This window comes from Mustela lutreola, chromosome 3 (assembly GCF_030435805.1).
Source record: "Mustela lutreola isolate mMusLut2 chromosome 3, mMusLut2.pri, whole genome shotgun sequence".
NCBI lineage: Eukaryota > Metazoa > Chordata > Mammalia > Carnivora > Mustelidae > Mustela > Mustela lutreola.
In genome coordinates this window covers 105,928,772-105,947,368 of record NC_081292.1, presented here as the reverse complement: position 1 = coordinate 105,947,368, position 18,597 = coordinate 105,928,772, and the positions used below count along the sequence as shown (strand labels likewise).

At 43.4% G+C, this 18,597-nt stretch overlaps 1 protein-coding gene across 1 annotated transcript; it reads right to left on the bottom strand.

Moving 5' to 3' along the window:
* Positions 1 to 925: 925 nt before the first annotated feature.
* Positions 926 to 12,444, bottom strand: NIFK (nucleolar protein interacting with the FHA domain of MKI67). The gene is made up of 7 exons (XM_059166609.1): positions 12,270 to 12,444; positions 10,993 to 11,130; positions 6,265 to 6,373; positions 4,154 to 4,365; positions 3,220 to 3,285; positions 3,010 to 3,093; positions 926 to 1,706 (listed from the first exon to the last, which is right to left on the bottom strand). The coding sequence occupies exons 1-7, from the start codon at positions 12,372 to 12,374 to the stop codon at positions 1,518 to 1,520; spliced, it is 903 nt and encodes a 300-aa protein (XP_059022592.1). The 5' UTR covers positions 12,375 to 12,444; the 3' UTR covers positions 926 to 1,517.
* Between the last annotated feature and the right edge of the window lie 6,153 nt (positions 12,445 to 18,597).

Genomic DNA, 18,597 nt, shown 5'->3' with positions numbered 1-18,597 from the left:
GTGACTCGATCCCAGAACCCTGGGATCAGGACCTGAGCTGAAAGCAGACATTTAACTAACTGAGCCACCCAGGTATCCCCATACTGAACATAGTCTATGTCAGGTACTATTCTAGAGGTAAAATCTGCTCTTTGTACACTTGAAACAAATTCTCATTTACATTTTGTATCGGGACACCCAGTCCAGTACATTAAAAGATTTAACAAACACTGGAGGAGAAAATGTTCGATAGCAATGTGCATTTTTAGTAAGTCTAGATTAGCTAAAAGAAAACATTTCAAGAGTATCAGAAGCTTTAAAATAGGGGCACCTGGGTGGCTCAGTGGGTTAAGCCTCTGCCTTTGGCTCAGGTCATCATCTCAGGGTCCTAGGATCGAGCCCCACATCAGGCTCTCTGCTCAGCGGGGAGCCTGCTTCCCTTCCTCTCTCTGCCTGCCTCTCTGCCTATTGTGATCTCTGTCAAATAAATAAATAATCTTTAAAAAAAAAAAGAAAAAAGAAACTTTAAAATAGTTGAGGAGGCAAAAACCTACTATTTTACTTCAAGACACCCAAGGCTTTACAACAGAATATTACTGAGCCATAAAAAAAGAACAAAATCTGGCCACTTGCAACATGGGTGAAGAGAAGAGTATTATGCTAAAAGAAAGGTCAGTCAAGAGAAAGACAAATTCCACATAATTTCACTCATATGTGGAATTTAAGACACAATACAAATAAGCAAAGAGAGAGGAAAAAAAAAGAGGCAAACCATGAAAGAGACTCTCAACAATAGAGAACAAACCAATGGTTACCAGAGGGAAGGAGGAGAAGCACTGGGTGATGTATGAAGTGCTGAATCACTGTATTGTACACTTGAAACTAACATTAACACTGTATGTTAATTACACTAGAAATTAAAAAAAAAAAAAATCGAAGCCCCATCTGCATACAAATGAATTGTAGAAAGTTTATTTGCTGATCACTGATTGTTGAAATACAATCCCACATCCATGATACAGACAAAATGATGGGTTATTAAATCTTGCTAACCCATCAAAAACTAACTTAACATGGTAAAAATAATCACACACATGTACTTCTCTCTCCATGTAATTTAACTTTCAATTTGAAGCACACGTTGAAATGCCCTTATGGGTTAAACGTGCACGCCCAACAGAGAACCATGTAGATGGTCAAGATTTTATTTTTTTTATTTGATGGTAACAAGGAAAGCTGCAGTAAATGGTGATTTTCTATCCGGGCAGAGTAATTAAAGACAGCTATGAAATCTGCAAAGAAAACTAGAGACCAGGACAAAGAGGCAGCATGAGCCTGGCTCCGGCAAGCTAGACACCCGCGCATCTCAGCAAGGGCAGGTAAGCAGCTACTGACTGCTTTCCGTACGGCCTTGAACTGACAAGTTTTCCCTCTAAGAATCTTGTCAATGGTTGCACTCCACTGCATCTAGTTAAATACACAGAATTAGCCCTCACACTAAAACCACATTTTTCAGAAGAAATAGAATACATTCAGAATCACTGACTGCTTTTCCTTCGTCTTTTTTTTCTTGAACGTGTAGGTGTCTGAGTCTCTTGTGTTTCTTCTTTTACACTGGGTATGGGCTGTTTGAAAATTATTTCATTATCTTTATCATCAACGTTCATCTTAGCCACTTCAGATTTTCGTTTCTCCAAAAATGTTGGCGTACAAACTGGTGTGGGGCCCTGGATTCAACAAGTAAAAGGTTGTAATACAGGAATATAGAAAGGTATTAGGAATGAGTTTACCCCCACCCCAACTGCCCTGTTATTTTAGGCTTGTTTACCCCTTTTGGTGATACAGCTGCACACAATATACTCCATTATAAGCTATTACATAGAAAACTAGACTTGCTACATTTATAAAGATAGCAGCCTCAGTTCTCCCTACTGACTCAGTCACTTTGCTGAAAGGCAAACAATGCAGTAAACTCACGATAATGTTTGCTAACTTCACTATATCTGCTAAATCACCAGCAATCATTTACCAAAACAATCACAAGGTAAAATCTGCAATTTTCCTAAAGTGCCAGGAGCACAAACTGGTTCTCCTTTTTTTTTTTTTTTTAAAAAAAAAGCAGCGGGGAGCCTGCTTCCCTTCCTCTCTCTCTCTTCCTGTCTCTTTGCCTACTTGTGATGTCTGTCAAATAAATAAATAAAATCTTAAAAAAAAAAAAAAAACAGTATCTACTGGGTCACCTGGGTGGCTTAGTCAGTTACGCGTCCTTTTGAAGCCTTTGCCCCAGGGTTCTCAACTGAGTCCAACATGGGTGTGTGGGGGGGTGGGGGTGGGATGTGTGTGTGTGTGTTTGCTACCACAACTTGTATTCTCTCAAATAAAATCTTTTTTTAAAAAAATCATTTATGGGACGCCTGGGTGGCTCAGTTGGTTAAGCAGCGGCCTTCGGCTCAGGTCATGATCCCGGCGTCCTGGGATCAAATCCCACATCAGGCTCCTTGCTCGGCGGGGAGCCTGCTTCTCCCTCTGCCTCTGCCTGCCATTCTGTCTGCCTGTGCTCGTTCTCTCCCCAATCTCTCTCTGATAAATAAATAAAATCTTTAAAAAAAATTAAAAAATAAAAAAATCATTTTATTTATTTATTTATTTATTTATTATTTTATTTATTTATTTTTAAAGATTTTATTTATTTATTTGAGAGAGAGAGACAGTGAGAGAAAGCATGAGCGAGGAGAAGGTCAGAGGGAGAAGCAGACTCCCCATGGAGCTGGGAGCCTGATGTGGGATTTGATCCTGCGATTTCGGGATCATGACCTGAGCCGAAGGCAGTCGTCCAACCAACTGAGCCACCCAGGCATCCCAAAAAATCATTTATTTTAAAAGTAATCTCTACACCCTATGTGGTATACTCATAGTCGTGAGATTTAGAGTTGCAAAATCTATTGACCAAGCCAGCTAGGTACCCCTGCTTTTCCTCTTTCAAATCACTTTTAGAACATCTCATTTCCAGAATACTGAGAACAATTTTACCTGGCTATCCACAGTCTTCTCAGGAGTGGTAGGAGTATGTGAAACCTTTGAAACCTTTTTCTTCTTCTTCTTCTTTGATAAGACCTTAAATAAATTTTAAGGGACTTCATCAACCTGCATGTTTATCAGCAATAGTAGTCCTGAATATATTTCCCCATTTATCTTTTCCTAATATCTGGCATGTAATATGACAAATAAACAAAATTTTACCTGGCTATTTGTAGATTTCTGAAGACCAGTGTTTGAAGCATTTCTTTTCTCCTTTTTATGTAAAATCTTAAATGAACATAAAAAAAGTTTTGAACAAATGAATAAAAAAAAATTTACATTTTTAACTTACCATTAGAGCCTCACATATATTATCAGTAAATTATCCTCAAATGACATAGCATTTCAATTTAAAAAGCAGAACGCACGATCTTAAGGGCAAAACTGGAAGGGGGGCCTAACTAAGGAATGGGCACAGGCTGCAGAGGTTGAAGTGGGTCCAAAACCTGGAGCTGGCCACACAGAAAGCTGAATCAGAAATGTGTACCAGAAGAATGTGAAAAGGCAGGCCCCAATCTGGGCAAGTTCAGGATTAGATCATGAAGCAGGGCTTTCATACAAAGCAGCAAATGGGCTACTGAGAAGCTTTCTCGAATGCCTGGTTTCCAGCTTCATCATCCCAGCTCCCAAATGGTTCCCATGGGTTGTTGGTGGATAACCAACTGAGCCACCCAGGCACTCTAAGCTAATTCCTTTCAAGAGCTTCCTCTTCTGTATAATGGAGATCATAGGATCTGCTCTAACTTTTAGAAAGGGCCTACAGTGCAGGTGCATAATGGGAACGCAGCTGGTTAATAAGCATTTGCCTTCAGCTCAGGTCACGATCTTGGGGTCCTGAAAGGGCATCTGCTTCTCACCCCCTCCACCCCAAAACTTGTGTGCACTCTCTCTAAAATAAATAAGTAAAATCTTTAGTCGGGGAAAAAAGAACCTACAATGCAGTGTTTCAAAAATTTAGGCAAGGCCTAGCACATGATGAATACTGGGCTAGACACTTTATTATGTATAAAACCGTAAATATGTTTTATAGCTAATGAGGTACAAAGCCCACCCCAAGAAAAAAAACACAAAAAACATTTTGGGAAGCAGTATTTACCAGTGAAGGAAAATCATAATCAATTCCTTTTTTAGCTAATTTCTTCCTGAGTAATTTTTCCTTCTTTTTAAATCGCTCCTCCATCTGTAGCTTTTGAAGAAGGGTCCGATTCTGATTATACCGTTTCACTGCTGGATATGATGGCTTTTTAAATGGAACATGCCACTCTCTAAAAAGTTCTTCGTGTACTTTTTCAGGTGGTATAAAATGACCTACATTTAAAAGAAAGAAAGAAGTTTTCAACCAAGTGGCAAAGAGAAGATTTTGAAGTTTTCACCAGTATCAAATCATCAAGATGATGTCTCTCGTTTACATGGAGAAGACTGAAACAATAAATTAGGGACCTAAAATAAAGGCATTCAGCCAACAATTATTATTAAGTATCTACTTAAAAAATGCCAAGAACTGTTCCAGGAGCTAGAAACATGTAAATGCACAAGAGGAGTTGTATAAAGGAATGTCTTGCTGGTGTCAAGACACTGAGAAGCTAGCTAGCAGGATCTCAGGCTGTGTGACCTGCTGTACCACAAGGAATCACTTATCTCATCTCTGCATACCTCTCTAGGACTCAGCTAGCTTACCGGTTATCTCTAGCTCTCTGCTTAAGGGCCCTTTTCAGGCTATGAAAGAATACTGTGACCATGTGCAAGGCAGGCCAGAACACTTGCATCAACCCTCAACCAATGGCGGATGGGGAGTTGATAGATAAAAACCCTAGTTCCCTTGCCTGTCAGATAGAATTATTCTGTCTCCCTGTGTTACCCGGCAGGATGGAGCCCAGCTACCTGAGAGGTAATGTGCTCGCTAACACACCCTCAACAACTTCCTGCTCCTCTCACTTCTCTACTCCTTACCTGTATTCTCCTGGGCTCGCCTCCAAAATACACTACTTCCATTCAGGAAAAAAAAAAAGACAATGAGGCTAATCTTCCATCTGAACTCATACCAGGGTTCAGAATATAGCATAGCACTGATCCTACCAATGTGGTCCCCTGACACGTCTTAGGCCACCTATTTGGCTCATTTCCTCCTGGCAAGAGCCACGCTTTCTATGTGTGAAATGAACCCATGACCTCATGAGGCCACTAGGATTCTGTCACGGCAACAGGAACAGAGAGAGAGAGAGAGATGCTATGTGGGCAGCTCATCAGCTACGTGAACAGATGTCTGTGGTTTGGACACCTAGTATGGTCACACACTCCACCATCAGCACAGAGAAGCCAAAAGTTAACTCTGCCTCTAGAGGCACCAAGCTATAGACAGGGAAGCTCTGGGAATGCAAAGTGGGCAGCTCCACTTTCTGTAGGATAAACTAAGCTGGTGTTGTCTCCCCTCTACTCCTCATAGTTTCTCCTGTGAAAGAGCTGCAGCCAATGTTGTTTAGATGGACTCTCAAATGTGATTTCTTGCCTTTGATGTTATCCTATCTAGAATCTATTGGTGACTTTCCACTGCCCTCAGGATATATTCTCATCTCCCAGATTTTTTAAAGACTTTATTTATTTAACAGAGAAAGACAGTGAGAGAGGGAACACAAGCAGGGGGAGTGGGAGAGGGAGAAGCAGACCTCCTGTTGAGCAGAGAGACAGATGTGGGGCTCGATCTCAGGCAGACATTCAATGACGGAGCCACCGAGGTACCCCTATCAACTCCCAGATTTTTAAGGCCTTCAGTAACCTGACCTCCTCTATCTCCTATTCTCCTCACATTCCTTCACAGGCAACTAAGTACGGTTAGTCACCTCTGGTTTTTTAGTTGTCCCATTAAGCCAGAGATGATAATGCCCTTCCCCTGGCTCACTCCTATCTAATCTTCAGGTTTCAACCGAAATGATACCTCCTCAGGGAAGCCTTCCATATTCCATTAGAGATAGGTCAGTTGCCAATGTAGTAACTTGTCCCAATTCCATCTTAGCGTTAAAATGGCTCTCACTCTGGAAGGTTTTACAATTCTAGAAAATGTGCTCATATCCTTGCACTTAAATACTTAGGAGAATCATCCCAGAGACGAAGTGGGATATCCAAGGAGCTAAGCAATCTGTCCTTCTCAGCAGAGCCATGCACCAGCAGGAGGCAACCACACAATCCCACAGGTAAGAGAAAAGCACTTACATTTTAAGAGTCTTTCACCAAAAAGGTAGTTGTTCATCGTGTCAGCAACTATCTTGGCAACATCTTCAGATGCAAACTCCACAAAGGCATAGCCTTTACTATTTCCAGTCTGCAATGGAAAACCCACCACAAAAAGTAGAATGATTAAATTCTAATGGGTCTGGAAAGTCCTAAAATGTCATTAATTTAAATAATGTACATTAGGCCCATTACTGAGTAACATTATTCTAACTTCAATGCACTGTGCAGGGGCTGTTATGGGAAAAGATAAGATCTGGGGCGCCTGGCTGGCTCAGTCAGTACAGCATGCAACTCTTGATCTTGGGATTCTGAGTTTGAGCTCACACTGGGTGTAAAGATTATGTGAAAATGAAATATATTAGAAAGAAAAGATCCAAAATAGGCAGGACATGCCTTGATTTTGAGGTATTCCTAGAATTTTGATTACATGAAAAATACATTACCAATGCAGCTGGAATTTACCACATGAAGGTAAGGCCCACATCTGGTAAGGTAATTTATCACATCTGGTAAGGCCCACAGTCCTTTACTCATTACCAATTTCACTGATAGTCATTTTATTCATGTATTCACAATGCCTAGCAGATAGTGCGATGTTTCGCAAACAATCCAGGTCATCTAATTCTCACTTTGTATATAAGAACTGGAAAAAAACTAAGTCCTCAGTGTTGCCAAGCTAATCAATAAAATAATGTGTTCATTTTCATGTTTACTAATGACTGATCATCTTCATAACGGATGGCAAAGGGACGCTGTCAACATCTTCTGAAATACATGTCCTTGATTCCTGCCCTCAGCACTCCTGCCCTCATCACCTTAGTAATAAGAGCATGGGTTCTAGCATCCAAATGCCCAAGTTTGGAGTGCAGCTGTGACAATTAGGTAAGTAACAATAAACCTCAGTTTTTCATTCTATTAAATGGGGACAAAATAATCACTCTCATAGGGTTGCTATGAAGAAATAATTCATAAATGCTCTACAAAAAGTCTGTCAAGAGCACAAATGTTCCTGTAGGGTGGCAGAATATGCCATCCCCAAATATTCCATGTTGGCATAAGGATTACTTTAAGCTGAAAGCAACTGGAAGTAGTAAACAACAAAAAGTCCTTTGCCCTCCTCTATTTGCCTAAAAGCAGGACATTAAATTTACAGGGTCCCAGCCGGAAAACCTAGGAGGGTTGGAAAAACAAATATTTCCACCCTGTGGTTCTAATTATTAGTAATAATGGGAAACTTTCACAATTTTACATTTAAGCATATCTTTGGAAATGGATCAAAACTGGTAATACAAATTATGGAAACAGAAAACATCCAATGATGAGAAGGCTCATTTCTAGCACCAACAGTGCCACTAACTAGCAACGTGGACACGCCCACTGTTTAATTATCTACAACAAGAAGATTTTGGTAAAAATCTGTATGCCCGAAAATTCTTTATACTCCTCTCTCTTAATAGGGAGGGGAAAGATGGTGGAGTAGAAGAGACACATTATGATACTAAACTTACTGTGCCACATAATTAACTGATATAAACCTTCTGAGAAGGGATTTAAAATACAGTCAAGTGACTAAACAAACAAAAAACCAAAACCAAAACCAAAAGCCAGGAGCACCTGGCTGGCTCAGCTGATAGAGCATGTGACTCTTAATCTCAGAGCTTGTTAAATTTAAGCCCCATGTTGGGTATAGAGATTTAAAAAAAAAAAAAATTCCAAACACGTTTACCTATTTTACCTAGTAATCCCAGAATGCTGAAAGTACTGAGCTAACCGTCAAAACTGGGGTGAGAGGGGGAAATGGCACCTTTATTATGCAACAGCAATGCTGGATATGGTAAATTTTAGTGCATCTCCTTAAGCAGCAAGCTTTCTATAAGACAACTGACCTGAACTCTTTAAAAAAGCCAAAGTCAAGAAAAGCAAAACAATTAAGCAAAAATGGGCAAGAAGATTGTTACAGATAGGCTGAAAAGCTAAAACTAAATACAATGCATGAACCTCGATTGGATTCCAGAATGGGTAGAGAATAACTAAAGACATTTTGTGACTACTGAGGATGTATGCAGAGGGACAGTACATTATAAACTACTATACTGTTGTTACGTAGACAAGGTTCTATTCTTAAATTTATGATGAAGTATTTAAAGTATTATGACTATCACTTTCTTCAAAAGGCTCAGCAAAACAATGAAGTGTTTAGAGGACAAGTAAAGAGATGAAGATAATGTGTCAGGATGTTAGTAACACGTGAATCCAGGCGAGGGGCAGAGCTGTTCGTAATGTTCTTTCTACCTGCCTGTAGCCTTGAAACATTTTCCAAATATAAAACTGAGGAAAACAATGGCTATATTGTAATCTGGGAAAACATTTACAAAATAACGTCCCAGAAAATGCAGAAAAAAAGTTTTCAGAAAAGACAACAATAAGAAAGGGAAAACATGTGAACAGGCAATTCATAGAAGATGGGAGTTCTAATGGCCAACACACACATAATGTTACAAGTGTCACAGAGTAAGGCAGATACAGAAACCATGAGCCTTCTATACTCAGTGACTCTGAGGATGAGGATATTCTGTAAAGCAGTAGTTTTCAAACTCTGAATGTGACCTTTAAGAAGGCAACAAAATCAATTTAGTGGGTCAGAAAAGCATTAAAAAAATCTAAATAGAGGGGCACCCTGGGTGGCTCAGTGGGTTAAGCCGCTGCCTTCGGCTCAGGTCGTGATCTCAGGGTCCTGGGGTCGAGTCCCGCATCGGGCTCTCTGCTCAGCAGGGAGCCTGCTTCCCCTCTCTCTCTCTGTCTGCCTCTCCGTCTACTTGTGATTTCTCTCTATCAAATAAATAAAATCTTTAAAAAAAAAAAAAATCTAAATAGAAAGGTTAGGTACTGCCTTATGAATTATTTCAATTATCTTTACATACATATATGTGTGTGCAGGCTTGTGTTATAAAACTTATTTCTTATAGTGGGTCCAAAGTCCAGAGAATTTTATTCATTTATTTTTTAAAAAGACTTCATTTGAGAGAGACATAGCAGGAGCACAGGGGAAAGGGAAAAGCAGGCTTCCTGCTGAGCAAGGAGCCAGGCATGGGGCTTGATCCCATGACCCTGGGATCATGACCTGAGCCAAAGGCAGATGCTTAACCAACTGAGCCATCCAGGCACCCCCAGAATTTACTATTCCAGAAGAGTATGCCTATACCTGCACAAAGAATGTTCCTAGTAGATTCACCGATAACACAGAAAAATTGTAAACAAACAACTTCCCCCCAAACTAAAACCCTAATAATCAATAAGAAGATGGATAAGCTTTAATAAATCAAGCAAAGGAACACAGTGACGACAATAAATGTTTCATGGATAAAATTCTAAATAGATTGTTAATGAAAAAATTCAGTTAAAGAATGATAAAATATTGATTTAAATACATAACATATATTCATTCATACACGAACACATCGTAAAAATTTAAAAGCATAGAGTAATGAAGAGCACTGGATTCACGAATACTAAGTCCCTGGACATGGGCAGAAAATGAAGAGGATTGGGAAGGGTACAAAAGGGACCTCAAGTCTACCTATAATTTATTTCTTAAAGAACAAATATCTGAAACAAGTGTGAGATCAAGTTGATATGTGATAAAAGTGAATGGCGGATTACCAAACAAACACTAAATGCTCTATCAGACTTTAGGATGTTTAAAATATCTCACCCACATAATACGCAACCATTATAAATAGGGAAATGGAAAAATAAGGGAAGGAATACAGACAAAATGTTACTTTGGTTAGGATGGAAGAGATACTAGGGCATTTTAAATCTAAAATTTTCTTTAATGCTAACATGTTGCTTTGACAACATTAATATCTGTGATTTTATGATAACTAGCGTATGATGGATGCATACCCTATCTCCTCACATACCAAATCAAATATAAAATTCAACTATGATAAAATGTGGGAAAACTGAATCAAGAAAAAACAGATTCCAACAGTGAGAGGTCTATGGTCACAACCAAAACTGGATGCATGCAGGGAAGAAAATAAAGAGGCCATTCTTCTACTTCGGAAACCAACCATACAAATGTTTTCTTCATTAGGAGGTAGGTTCAGTATAATAGTAACATTTATAAAGGGTTTACTTTTATCAGGTATTGTTCTAAGAACTCTGCGTTTTTTTTACCTTGTTTAATCTTTAATTATGTTCTCCTACGAGGTGGATAGTATTTTATTCATATTTTACAGACTAGAAAACTGAAACATAGAGGAATTACATAGTTTGTCTAAGGTCACATAACTAGTGACCTGTACAGCCAGGGCTCAAAGCTACATGGTCTTGCTTCAATAGCCTTGTTCTTAACTACGCACTATACAAACCTTTGCTATTATAGAGATGCATGTGCCAGAGGCTAATACAAGATGTTCGTAATGGCTTCTCAAACAGAAGTTCATGTATTCCTGGCTTAGTAGCCACAGAATAAGTATGACTCATTTACCAGGATTATCAATTTAATTTGAAGATTTGGGGCAATTTTAATAGTAAAACAAACATATACAGTAACACTGATTTTGCTCTTTTCAGTTTCAGGTTTGAAATCTTACCCACCCCCTTTTCTGAAATGAACTGTGACAAACAATATATGATCACTCTATAAACTGTCAAATCTCATATACTTTTAAGAAGCAAAACAATCTAATTTAATCTCACCCGTTTACTTCTGGACAGTCTGAATTTTGTAACAGTGCCAAACTGGGAGAAATATGCCCGGATCTGGGTTTCGTAGAGTGCTGGAGGTAAGTGGCCCACGTAGATTACTCCAGGAGTCAGTTTTTCTTTCTCCTGTCGCTGAAGACATATAGACCAGGTACATGCGAATGTTAATTAAAAAAAAAAAAAAAAAATCACATTGCAACACAACCTGCAAAAACCCTCTTTCAGTCCAAGACAAAAGATCAAAAACCTTCCCTGTTTTTTCACTTACAGAATAGTAACTGAAAAATGAGGTGTCTACCTTTTCAGGAGGACAATGGTCAAGGGGTGGATTGTCTTAGCCTGTACTGCAGCACCTGGAACCCTGGAAATGCTCAATCAACTACATGATGAACCAACGGATAGGAAAGTAAATCTTTTAACACATCATTTCCAATCTTCTGGTCAAACTCCACATAAACGTACCCTTCAACTTTGCCTGCACATCACAGCGGGTCACAACCACCTAACCGAACAATTTCGAGACAATTTCAGTGTCCACCAACCTGTCAGCACCTCAGTCATCACGCTCTCGCCTTCCATAATAAGCACTTTTAACTTTTCCAAACATGTGGTATTTTTTTTTTTAATTTCTTAACCCATTTTCTTTCTTATTTATTTATTTGACAGAGAGAAATTACAAGTACACTGAGAGGCAGGCAGAGAGAGAGAGAAGGAAGCAGGCTCCCTGCTGAGCAGAGAGCCTGACGTGGGGCTCCATCCCAGGACCCTGAGACCATGACCTGAGCCGAAGGCAGAGGCTTGAACCCACTGAGCCACCTAGATGCCCCTAACATGTGTTTTTGCTTAAAAAAAAAAAAAAAAAAAAACCAAGGCGAATAAAACCTGATGCCAGAGGCCCTAGTCAGTAAATGGAACTCTGCAAAGTTTGTCTTTTAAGACCCCCCCCAAATCACTAACCAGGCAAACAACCGTCCCAAATTCGGGTGCAAAGCGGAGCAGTGGCATCTCTAACCGGAGGATTTGCGGTATCAGAGTCCATTCCCTACAGCTGGCCCTCCTCTTGCATTATCCCAATTACGTCCCCCGTATTTCCAAAGGAGGACCCTAAGGCCTACACGGCTAAATCCCATCTCCCTATCAGCATAGCCCTCTCGGTCTCAGAGATCTTGGCCTGCAAGCTCATGAGGTCTGCGGCCCACCCTGGGAGTCGCCGGAGGTAGCGGACCTGTCTGTCCCCTCCTCTCTCAGTCCGACCCGCGGTGGCTGCTAACCTGGGTTGCGCGCCGACGAGCCTGCGCCACCTCCTTCTGAAACTTGGCCTCTTCCTGCGGGTTTAGCGACAGGAACGGCTTGGCCGGGCCAGCAAACACCGCCATGGCGACGGGTTCCAGGCCAAAGAGCCCCACGCGGCGCCACCGGAAGCACCAAGCGCTCAGCTCACCAAAGCGGATGTGGGGGAGGAGACATGCTTGCTGACGCGCGGAGGCGGGACATAGGGCGCCGGGGGCGGGGCGGAGCTCGGGAGGGGCCAGCGAGAGCTCGGGCGCCCCCTGCTGGCTGGGCGCCCCTTGGCCTTGCTCTCATTTCCACTACCTGTTTAAACTGGCGAATGATAACTTGCTCATGCCTACACTGCGGCCAGCCACTTTCAAGGAGAGGTTTAAAAATAAAGACCCAGGGGCGCCTGGGTGGCTCAGTAGGTTAAGGCCTCTGCCTTCGGCTCAGGTCATCATCCCAGGGTCCTGGGATCAAGCCCCATATTGGGCTCTCTGCTTGGTGGGGAGCCTGCTTCCCTCTCTCTTTCTCTGCCTGCCTCTCTGCCTACTTGTGATCTCTGTCAAATAAATAAATAAATAATCTCTAAAAATAAATAAATAAAAATAAAGACCCAAACAACGTGCGTGCCCTTGAGGTTTTGCCAATCATTCTTTTGTAAAAAACATTTTATTATTAACTTACAATCTATTATTTGTTCAGGGGTGCAGGTCTGTGATTCATCAATCTTACACAACATGCAACACTCTCCACAATACATATCCTCCCCAATGTCCATCACCCAGCCACCCTATCCCCCTTTGCCAATCACTCTTTAATTCTTTTTTATTTTCTTTCACACACTCATTTTTTGAGCTTCTTACTGTGTCCTCGTGTCGCAGCCCTTAGGGAACTTAGGATTGGGGGTGGAGGTGGAAAATAATGTTTGGGGTGGGCTTGGTGCAATGGGAGACATAAGACCCTATGGGATAAAGGCACAAGGAGGCCCCTCAGAGTGGGTGGCATTTGAGTTGAAACCTGAAGGCTGTAAGGAGCCACGTGTGAAGACCTGGAAGCTTCCCATGCAGGTGGGGGTACCCTGGGTGCACTGCCCCTAGAGCTGGAAAGAAAGAACCAGCCAGTGTGGTTGGAGCTCAGCCATGAGGGGTGAGGGGCGAGGGCCAGGCTGGAACTTCAGGTCTCTGCCTGTCAAGGTTTAAAGTTTGGGTTTTACTGTAAACACAAGGTGATGTGAGAGGGTTTGTGTGTGGTTCTGAGAGAAAGAGAGAGAAAGCATGCACCCATGCAGGGGGAGGAGCAGAGGGAGAGGGAGAGGGAGAGGGAGTAGCAGACTCCCTGCTGGGCGGGGAGCCCAATGTGGGACTTGATCCCAGGACCCTGGCATCATGACCTGAGCTGAAGACAGACGCTTAATCCACTGAGCCACCCCGGCACCCCCGATGTGAGGGTTTTAAGCAAAGTTGTAGCTGTTTATACTTTTAAAATACTGTCACTGGCCTGACCCTCTGAATTTAGGACTGACCTCCTGAACGAGGAAACTCCTAGAAGCTTCTGCCTGTGAGACTTTTTAGAGAGAAACTAACAAGCTGTTGGAACAGAAAAAGAAACATTTGAGGATGAAGGCCTGCACAGAGGATTCAGAAAGCGCTTTAGCCTCATTATAATGGTAAAGTCCCCTCTGAATATTCATGCAAAAGCCTAATAAAAGGGTCCCGCTTCTCCTTCTTTGGGGAGTCAAGGCTTTGAAAGTCATTCCCTACAATGTCCTTGTTTGTACAAATAAAGTAACCTCGTGAGGCAACCATGTGGTACAGTTTCTGTTTGTAGCTCACTGAGGAGTAGGCTCATGTTGTTGGTAACAATACTACTCTAGTAAGGGTAGAGGGTGGACTGGAGATGTTAAAAAGAAAAATTCAGGGGCACCTGGGAGGCTCAGTCAGCACTATGTTCATCACATTCCCCGCACCATTTAATAAAGCCAGTAAAACTTCAAACTTACTTGGTTGGATTTGGTTTGTTTTTAAAGATTTTTTTTTTTAAGTGACCTACCCCCAACTTGGGGCTCGAACTTAAAACCTCAAGATCAAGAGTTGCATGCTTTACCAACTGGACTAACCAGGCACCCCTGTTATTTTGTTTTGTTTTTTAACACAGAGAAAGCAGGGACAGGAAACTATTGCAGTAGTCCAGACAGAGCTGGTCTGGGAGATCACGGTGTGGGTATTTTGGGATCAGCGAGGGCTGAGTTTCGGTGGTGCCCAAGTGGGAATGGTAGAAGGTAAATCTGTATGGTAGAAATACAGAATCTGGGGCCCCATTCCAGACCTACAAATCAGAATCTGCCTTGTAAGAAAACCCCCGGGGCAATTCACATGCCCTGTAGATCACACTTTGCGTGACAGGAGTAGAAGACTGGAGACTGATCACTGTGCTGGTTTGAATTGTGTCCCCCCGCCCCGCCCCAGATAAATTTAAGTCATTACCCCCTAGTGCATGTGATGGAAATGGAGGCTTTGCAGGTGTAATTAACTAGAGGAGGTCATGCTCGAGTCAGACGCTCCCTAATCCAGTAATTTGTGTTTTTAAAAAAGAAAGAAATTTGGACACACATACACACACACAACGCAGGATGCCTGCTTACGACAGAGCGAGGGCTGGAGTGATGTAGGCGCAACCTGAGGAAGACTGAGGATTGTTGGCAACCACCGGGAACTAGAAGAGGTTGAAAAGGGCTCTTTCCACAGCCTTCAGAGAGACAATGGTCCTGCCAACATCTCAAATTTAGATCTCTAAAGTCTCTAGAACTGTGAGAGAGTAGATTTCTGTTGTTTTAAGACCCCTAGTTGGTAGCCATTGTGTAATGGCAGCCATAGGAAACGAATACAGTTCACACAATGGGTACAGCCCAAAATGGTTTTCTGAGGAAAATGCGAGGCCTGGGCCTGTCTTGGCAGGTGCTGGGGGAGCTCCTGGAGGTTCATAAGATAGCAGGCCACCCAGACCATAGATGGTCTCTCAACTAGGAACGGAGTCTCAGCCCCCAGATTCTCACCATAGCCCAGACCAGACCTGCTTTTCTTTTTTCCCTCTCAAGGCTTTGTCAGTCACTCTCAGTTAACAGTGCCTGTCGGTGAGGCTCCCCACAGCCCTCATTCGGCTGTGCCTCTACTCCCCAGGGCCCAGTGTCTTGGGCCCAGGAGTTGATGTGGCATCCTATTCAGGGAGCCCAGGAGGAAGCTTCTCACCCCCCAGCGGTGTGTCTGGGGGGAAATTCTCAGCTTTCTCATTCAGAAGAAGAGTTTGGGTGACGGGATTGTTTAGGTCTCCTGGGGGAAGTCTGTATCTTCTAATGCACCAAGGACACTACTCATGATCAGACTAGCAGCTGGCCTGCCTCATGCCCAGGTGACAGGCTGGGGCCCCACGTGCTTGTCCTTCCTTCCTTCCTTTTCCTCTTCCTGCTTTTTTTATTTCCTGCCTTCCTTCCCTTCTTCCCACCTACGTCTGTCTGTCTGTCTTTTTTTCTTGTGTGTGTAGATGGGGGTAGGGGATTGTGGGAGTGGGCAGAGGTTACTGACACTTTGGGTGGGGCGGTTCTTCACTGAGTTCTGTTGTCCTGTATATGCTTCCTTGGTGCCTGACCCCCAGCATTCAATGCCAGTGGGCACCCCTAGTCTTGGTAGCAACAAAATGTCTCCAGGCACTTTCACACACCCCTGCGTGGACTACTGAAAGTGTGCTCACTATGTGTCTGTCCCTTCCTTTCCCCCCACTGACCTCCCGTGCCACTTTTCCGTTGGGATGGAATGGTGGCATGTCATTCCCATGGTGCCACTGTCCCCACCTATGGGCCAGAGCCCAGCATGGGGAGCCCAGCATGGGTTGGGATATGAGGTGGGGCAGGTGGCAGAGCTGGGCAAGCTGCAGGCCGAGACAGCCTGTGCTGAGTGTCTAGGGAGGAGGAGAGGGTCTGCAGGGAGATGCCGAGGGCTGCAGGAGAAGGAACACAGGTGCAGGCCGGGAGCGAGTACTAGGAGGTGCCTGCTCAGCCCTGCCTCCTCTTCCCTTCCTTTGTGCTCCTCCCTGCACACCACTCTGCCTGGGGGCTTCCTCCACAGGCCCACCCGGATGGTGAGGCCAGCTGTTGGAGTCAGTCTCTACAGCCCTGCCCAGCTGCCCCTTCCTCCACAGGACTGTGGGATTAGGGCGAAAGGGACAATCGCAGGGGAAGGAGGGGGAGAGACTCTTATCTGTATCACTGGCCTCAATAGTGCAGCCTCAAGAAATGTCACCCAACAAACTACAAAGTCAGTCTGCACGCCATTCAGGACCATGTGACCTGAAGCAATGAGGGAAAGGTTCTTCCTCTTGTCCTTGTGAGTGGTTGTACATCTGCCACATCCTGTCCTGTGCCAGATTTAACGTCATGCACACCTCCAAATTCAGACCTTGGGTGTGGCGATGGCCTGAGTGAAGCTGGGTGCACACCTGGGGATTAGGGGTGGGAAAAGTGGGTCGTGGGTGTGGCCAGAAGGTCCGGGCTCCCTGTGAAAGTCCCTGAGCCAACTCACCAATCCCCTCCTCCATCCCAGGATCCTTTCTTGCCAGTTCAGTATGTGGCAAGAGTCATGGTGTCCTGGGTCCTACAGGGCCTGCAGTCCCCATCTTGATGCCCTCTTTCCAGCTTATATGTGTCATGTTTCTTATATTCTGTATTTTGTGATGTATTTTCTGTGTTTTGCATTTTGACCTCTTTTTAGAAATTTTTTTATTTATTTGTCAGAGAGAACAAGCGAGCAAGCAGGAGGTGAGGGGCAGAGGGAGAGGGAGAAGGAGGCTCCCCACTGAGCAAGGAGCCCGATGCAGGACTTGATCCCAGGACTCTGGGATCATGACCTGATTCAAACACAGACGCTTAGCTGACCAAGCCATCCAGGCATCCCTGGTTGTTTTGACATTTTAAAAAGCTTGCTGGCTGTGGAGAGACAGTGTCTCCAGAACTAGCCAATTCTTAGAGATTGCAGAAAGCTCAGCCTGGAATATGTCTTTCTTATACCGCTTCCTTATTCACCTCATATGTTAAGTCAAGATTTTAGCCTGACCCTAAATCATGCCACAGCCAGGTACCAGCCTAAATAAAGCCCATTAGAATTAATCAAGCTGGCCAGTCCTGAACTAGTTCCCCTGCCCTGCCTTGCCTTTCCTGCAGAAGCCTCAATAAAGGCTCTGGATCAGGCTTTCCCTCAGTCCTGCTTCTGCTTCCTGGCTAAACTTAGTGCTTCCCCATGTGGTCCTCTTCAGGGCTTGGTGTGCCTTTTACTTTTGGGAAATTTAAGTGATAAATTCTTTCAATGACATTGATCTCTCCATGTTATTGCTGTCATCTCTTATAAAATCCCATGGGTATAGGGCGCCTGGGTGGCTCAGTGGGTTAAAAGCCTCTGCCTTCGGCTCAGGTCATGATTCCAGGGTCCTGGGATCGAGCCCCGCATCGGGCTCTCTGCTCAGCAAGGGAGCCTCTCCCTCCTTTCTCTGCCTGCCTCTCTGCCTCCTTGTGATCTGTCAAATAAATAAATAAAATAAAATCGTAAAAAAAAAATCCCGTGGGTACAATAAGATAGAGCCTGAGGCCCATCTCCTATTCTCCATCTTTATCTGATTACTCAAACCCATTTTCCCTGCTCTTGGACTGTGGCAAGGACACCCAACCACTCTTTGGTTTCCACCCCTTTTGGCCCTTCAAAAAACCTTGCCAGAGTGCACCACTCCTTACATAATTTTCCATGCTATTAGAGGAGGTATAATTTCCCCCTGAGATTAGCCTAGAATGTTTGCAGTGTTAATATTCACACTGGGAAGAGCGCAGTGAAGTCGGCTCCTTCAGGCTCTGGTGGGCAGGGGAGTGGAAATCAGTTTAATCTCTTTGGGTAGTGATTTGGCAAAACATATCAAGAACTTTAAAAATAGGACCTATTAGAAATTATTTCAAATCTTGAACAGGAAGCTTACAAAGATGTTTATCACAATGCTATTTATAACAGAAAGAATTGAAACCAAACAAAATAGCCTTTGATAAGAGACTAACTGGGTTAATGAATATGGCACCTTCACTCCGCAGATAAAATCCCATGAATAATTTATACATTTTAGGGGCACCTGGGTGGCTCAGTGAGTTAAGCATCTGACTGCTGGTTTTGCTCAGGTCATGATCTCATGGGTGGTGAGACTGAGCCCTGAGTCAGGCTCTGTACTCAGCGTGGAGTCTGCTTGGAATTCTCTCCCTTTCCTTCCCTGTCTGCCCCTCCCATCACTCGCACTTGCGCG

What these genes read in the sequence shown, in the direction of transcription:
- NIFK (XM_059166609.1), bottom strand. Translation starts at nt 12,374, where the DNA reads ATGGCGGTGTTTGCTGGCCCGGCCAAGCCGTTCCTGTCGCTAAACCCG. An exon ending in AGAAATCTACAAATAGCCAG is followed by an intron (nt 3,094 to 3,219) that starts GTAAAATTTTGT and finishes AATTTATTTAAG; the next exon opens with GTCTTATCAAAGAAGAAGAA. An exon ending in AGAAGACTGTGGATAGCCAG is followed by an intron (nt 1,707 to 3,009) that starts GTAAAATTGTTC and finishes TGTTGAATCCAG; the next exon opens with GGCCCCACACCAGTTTGTAC.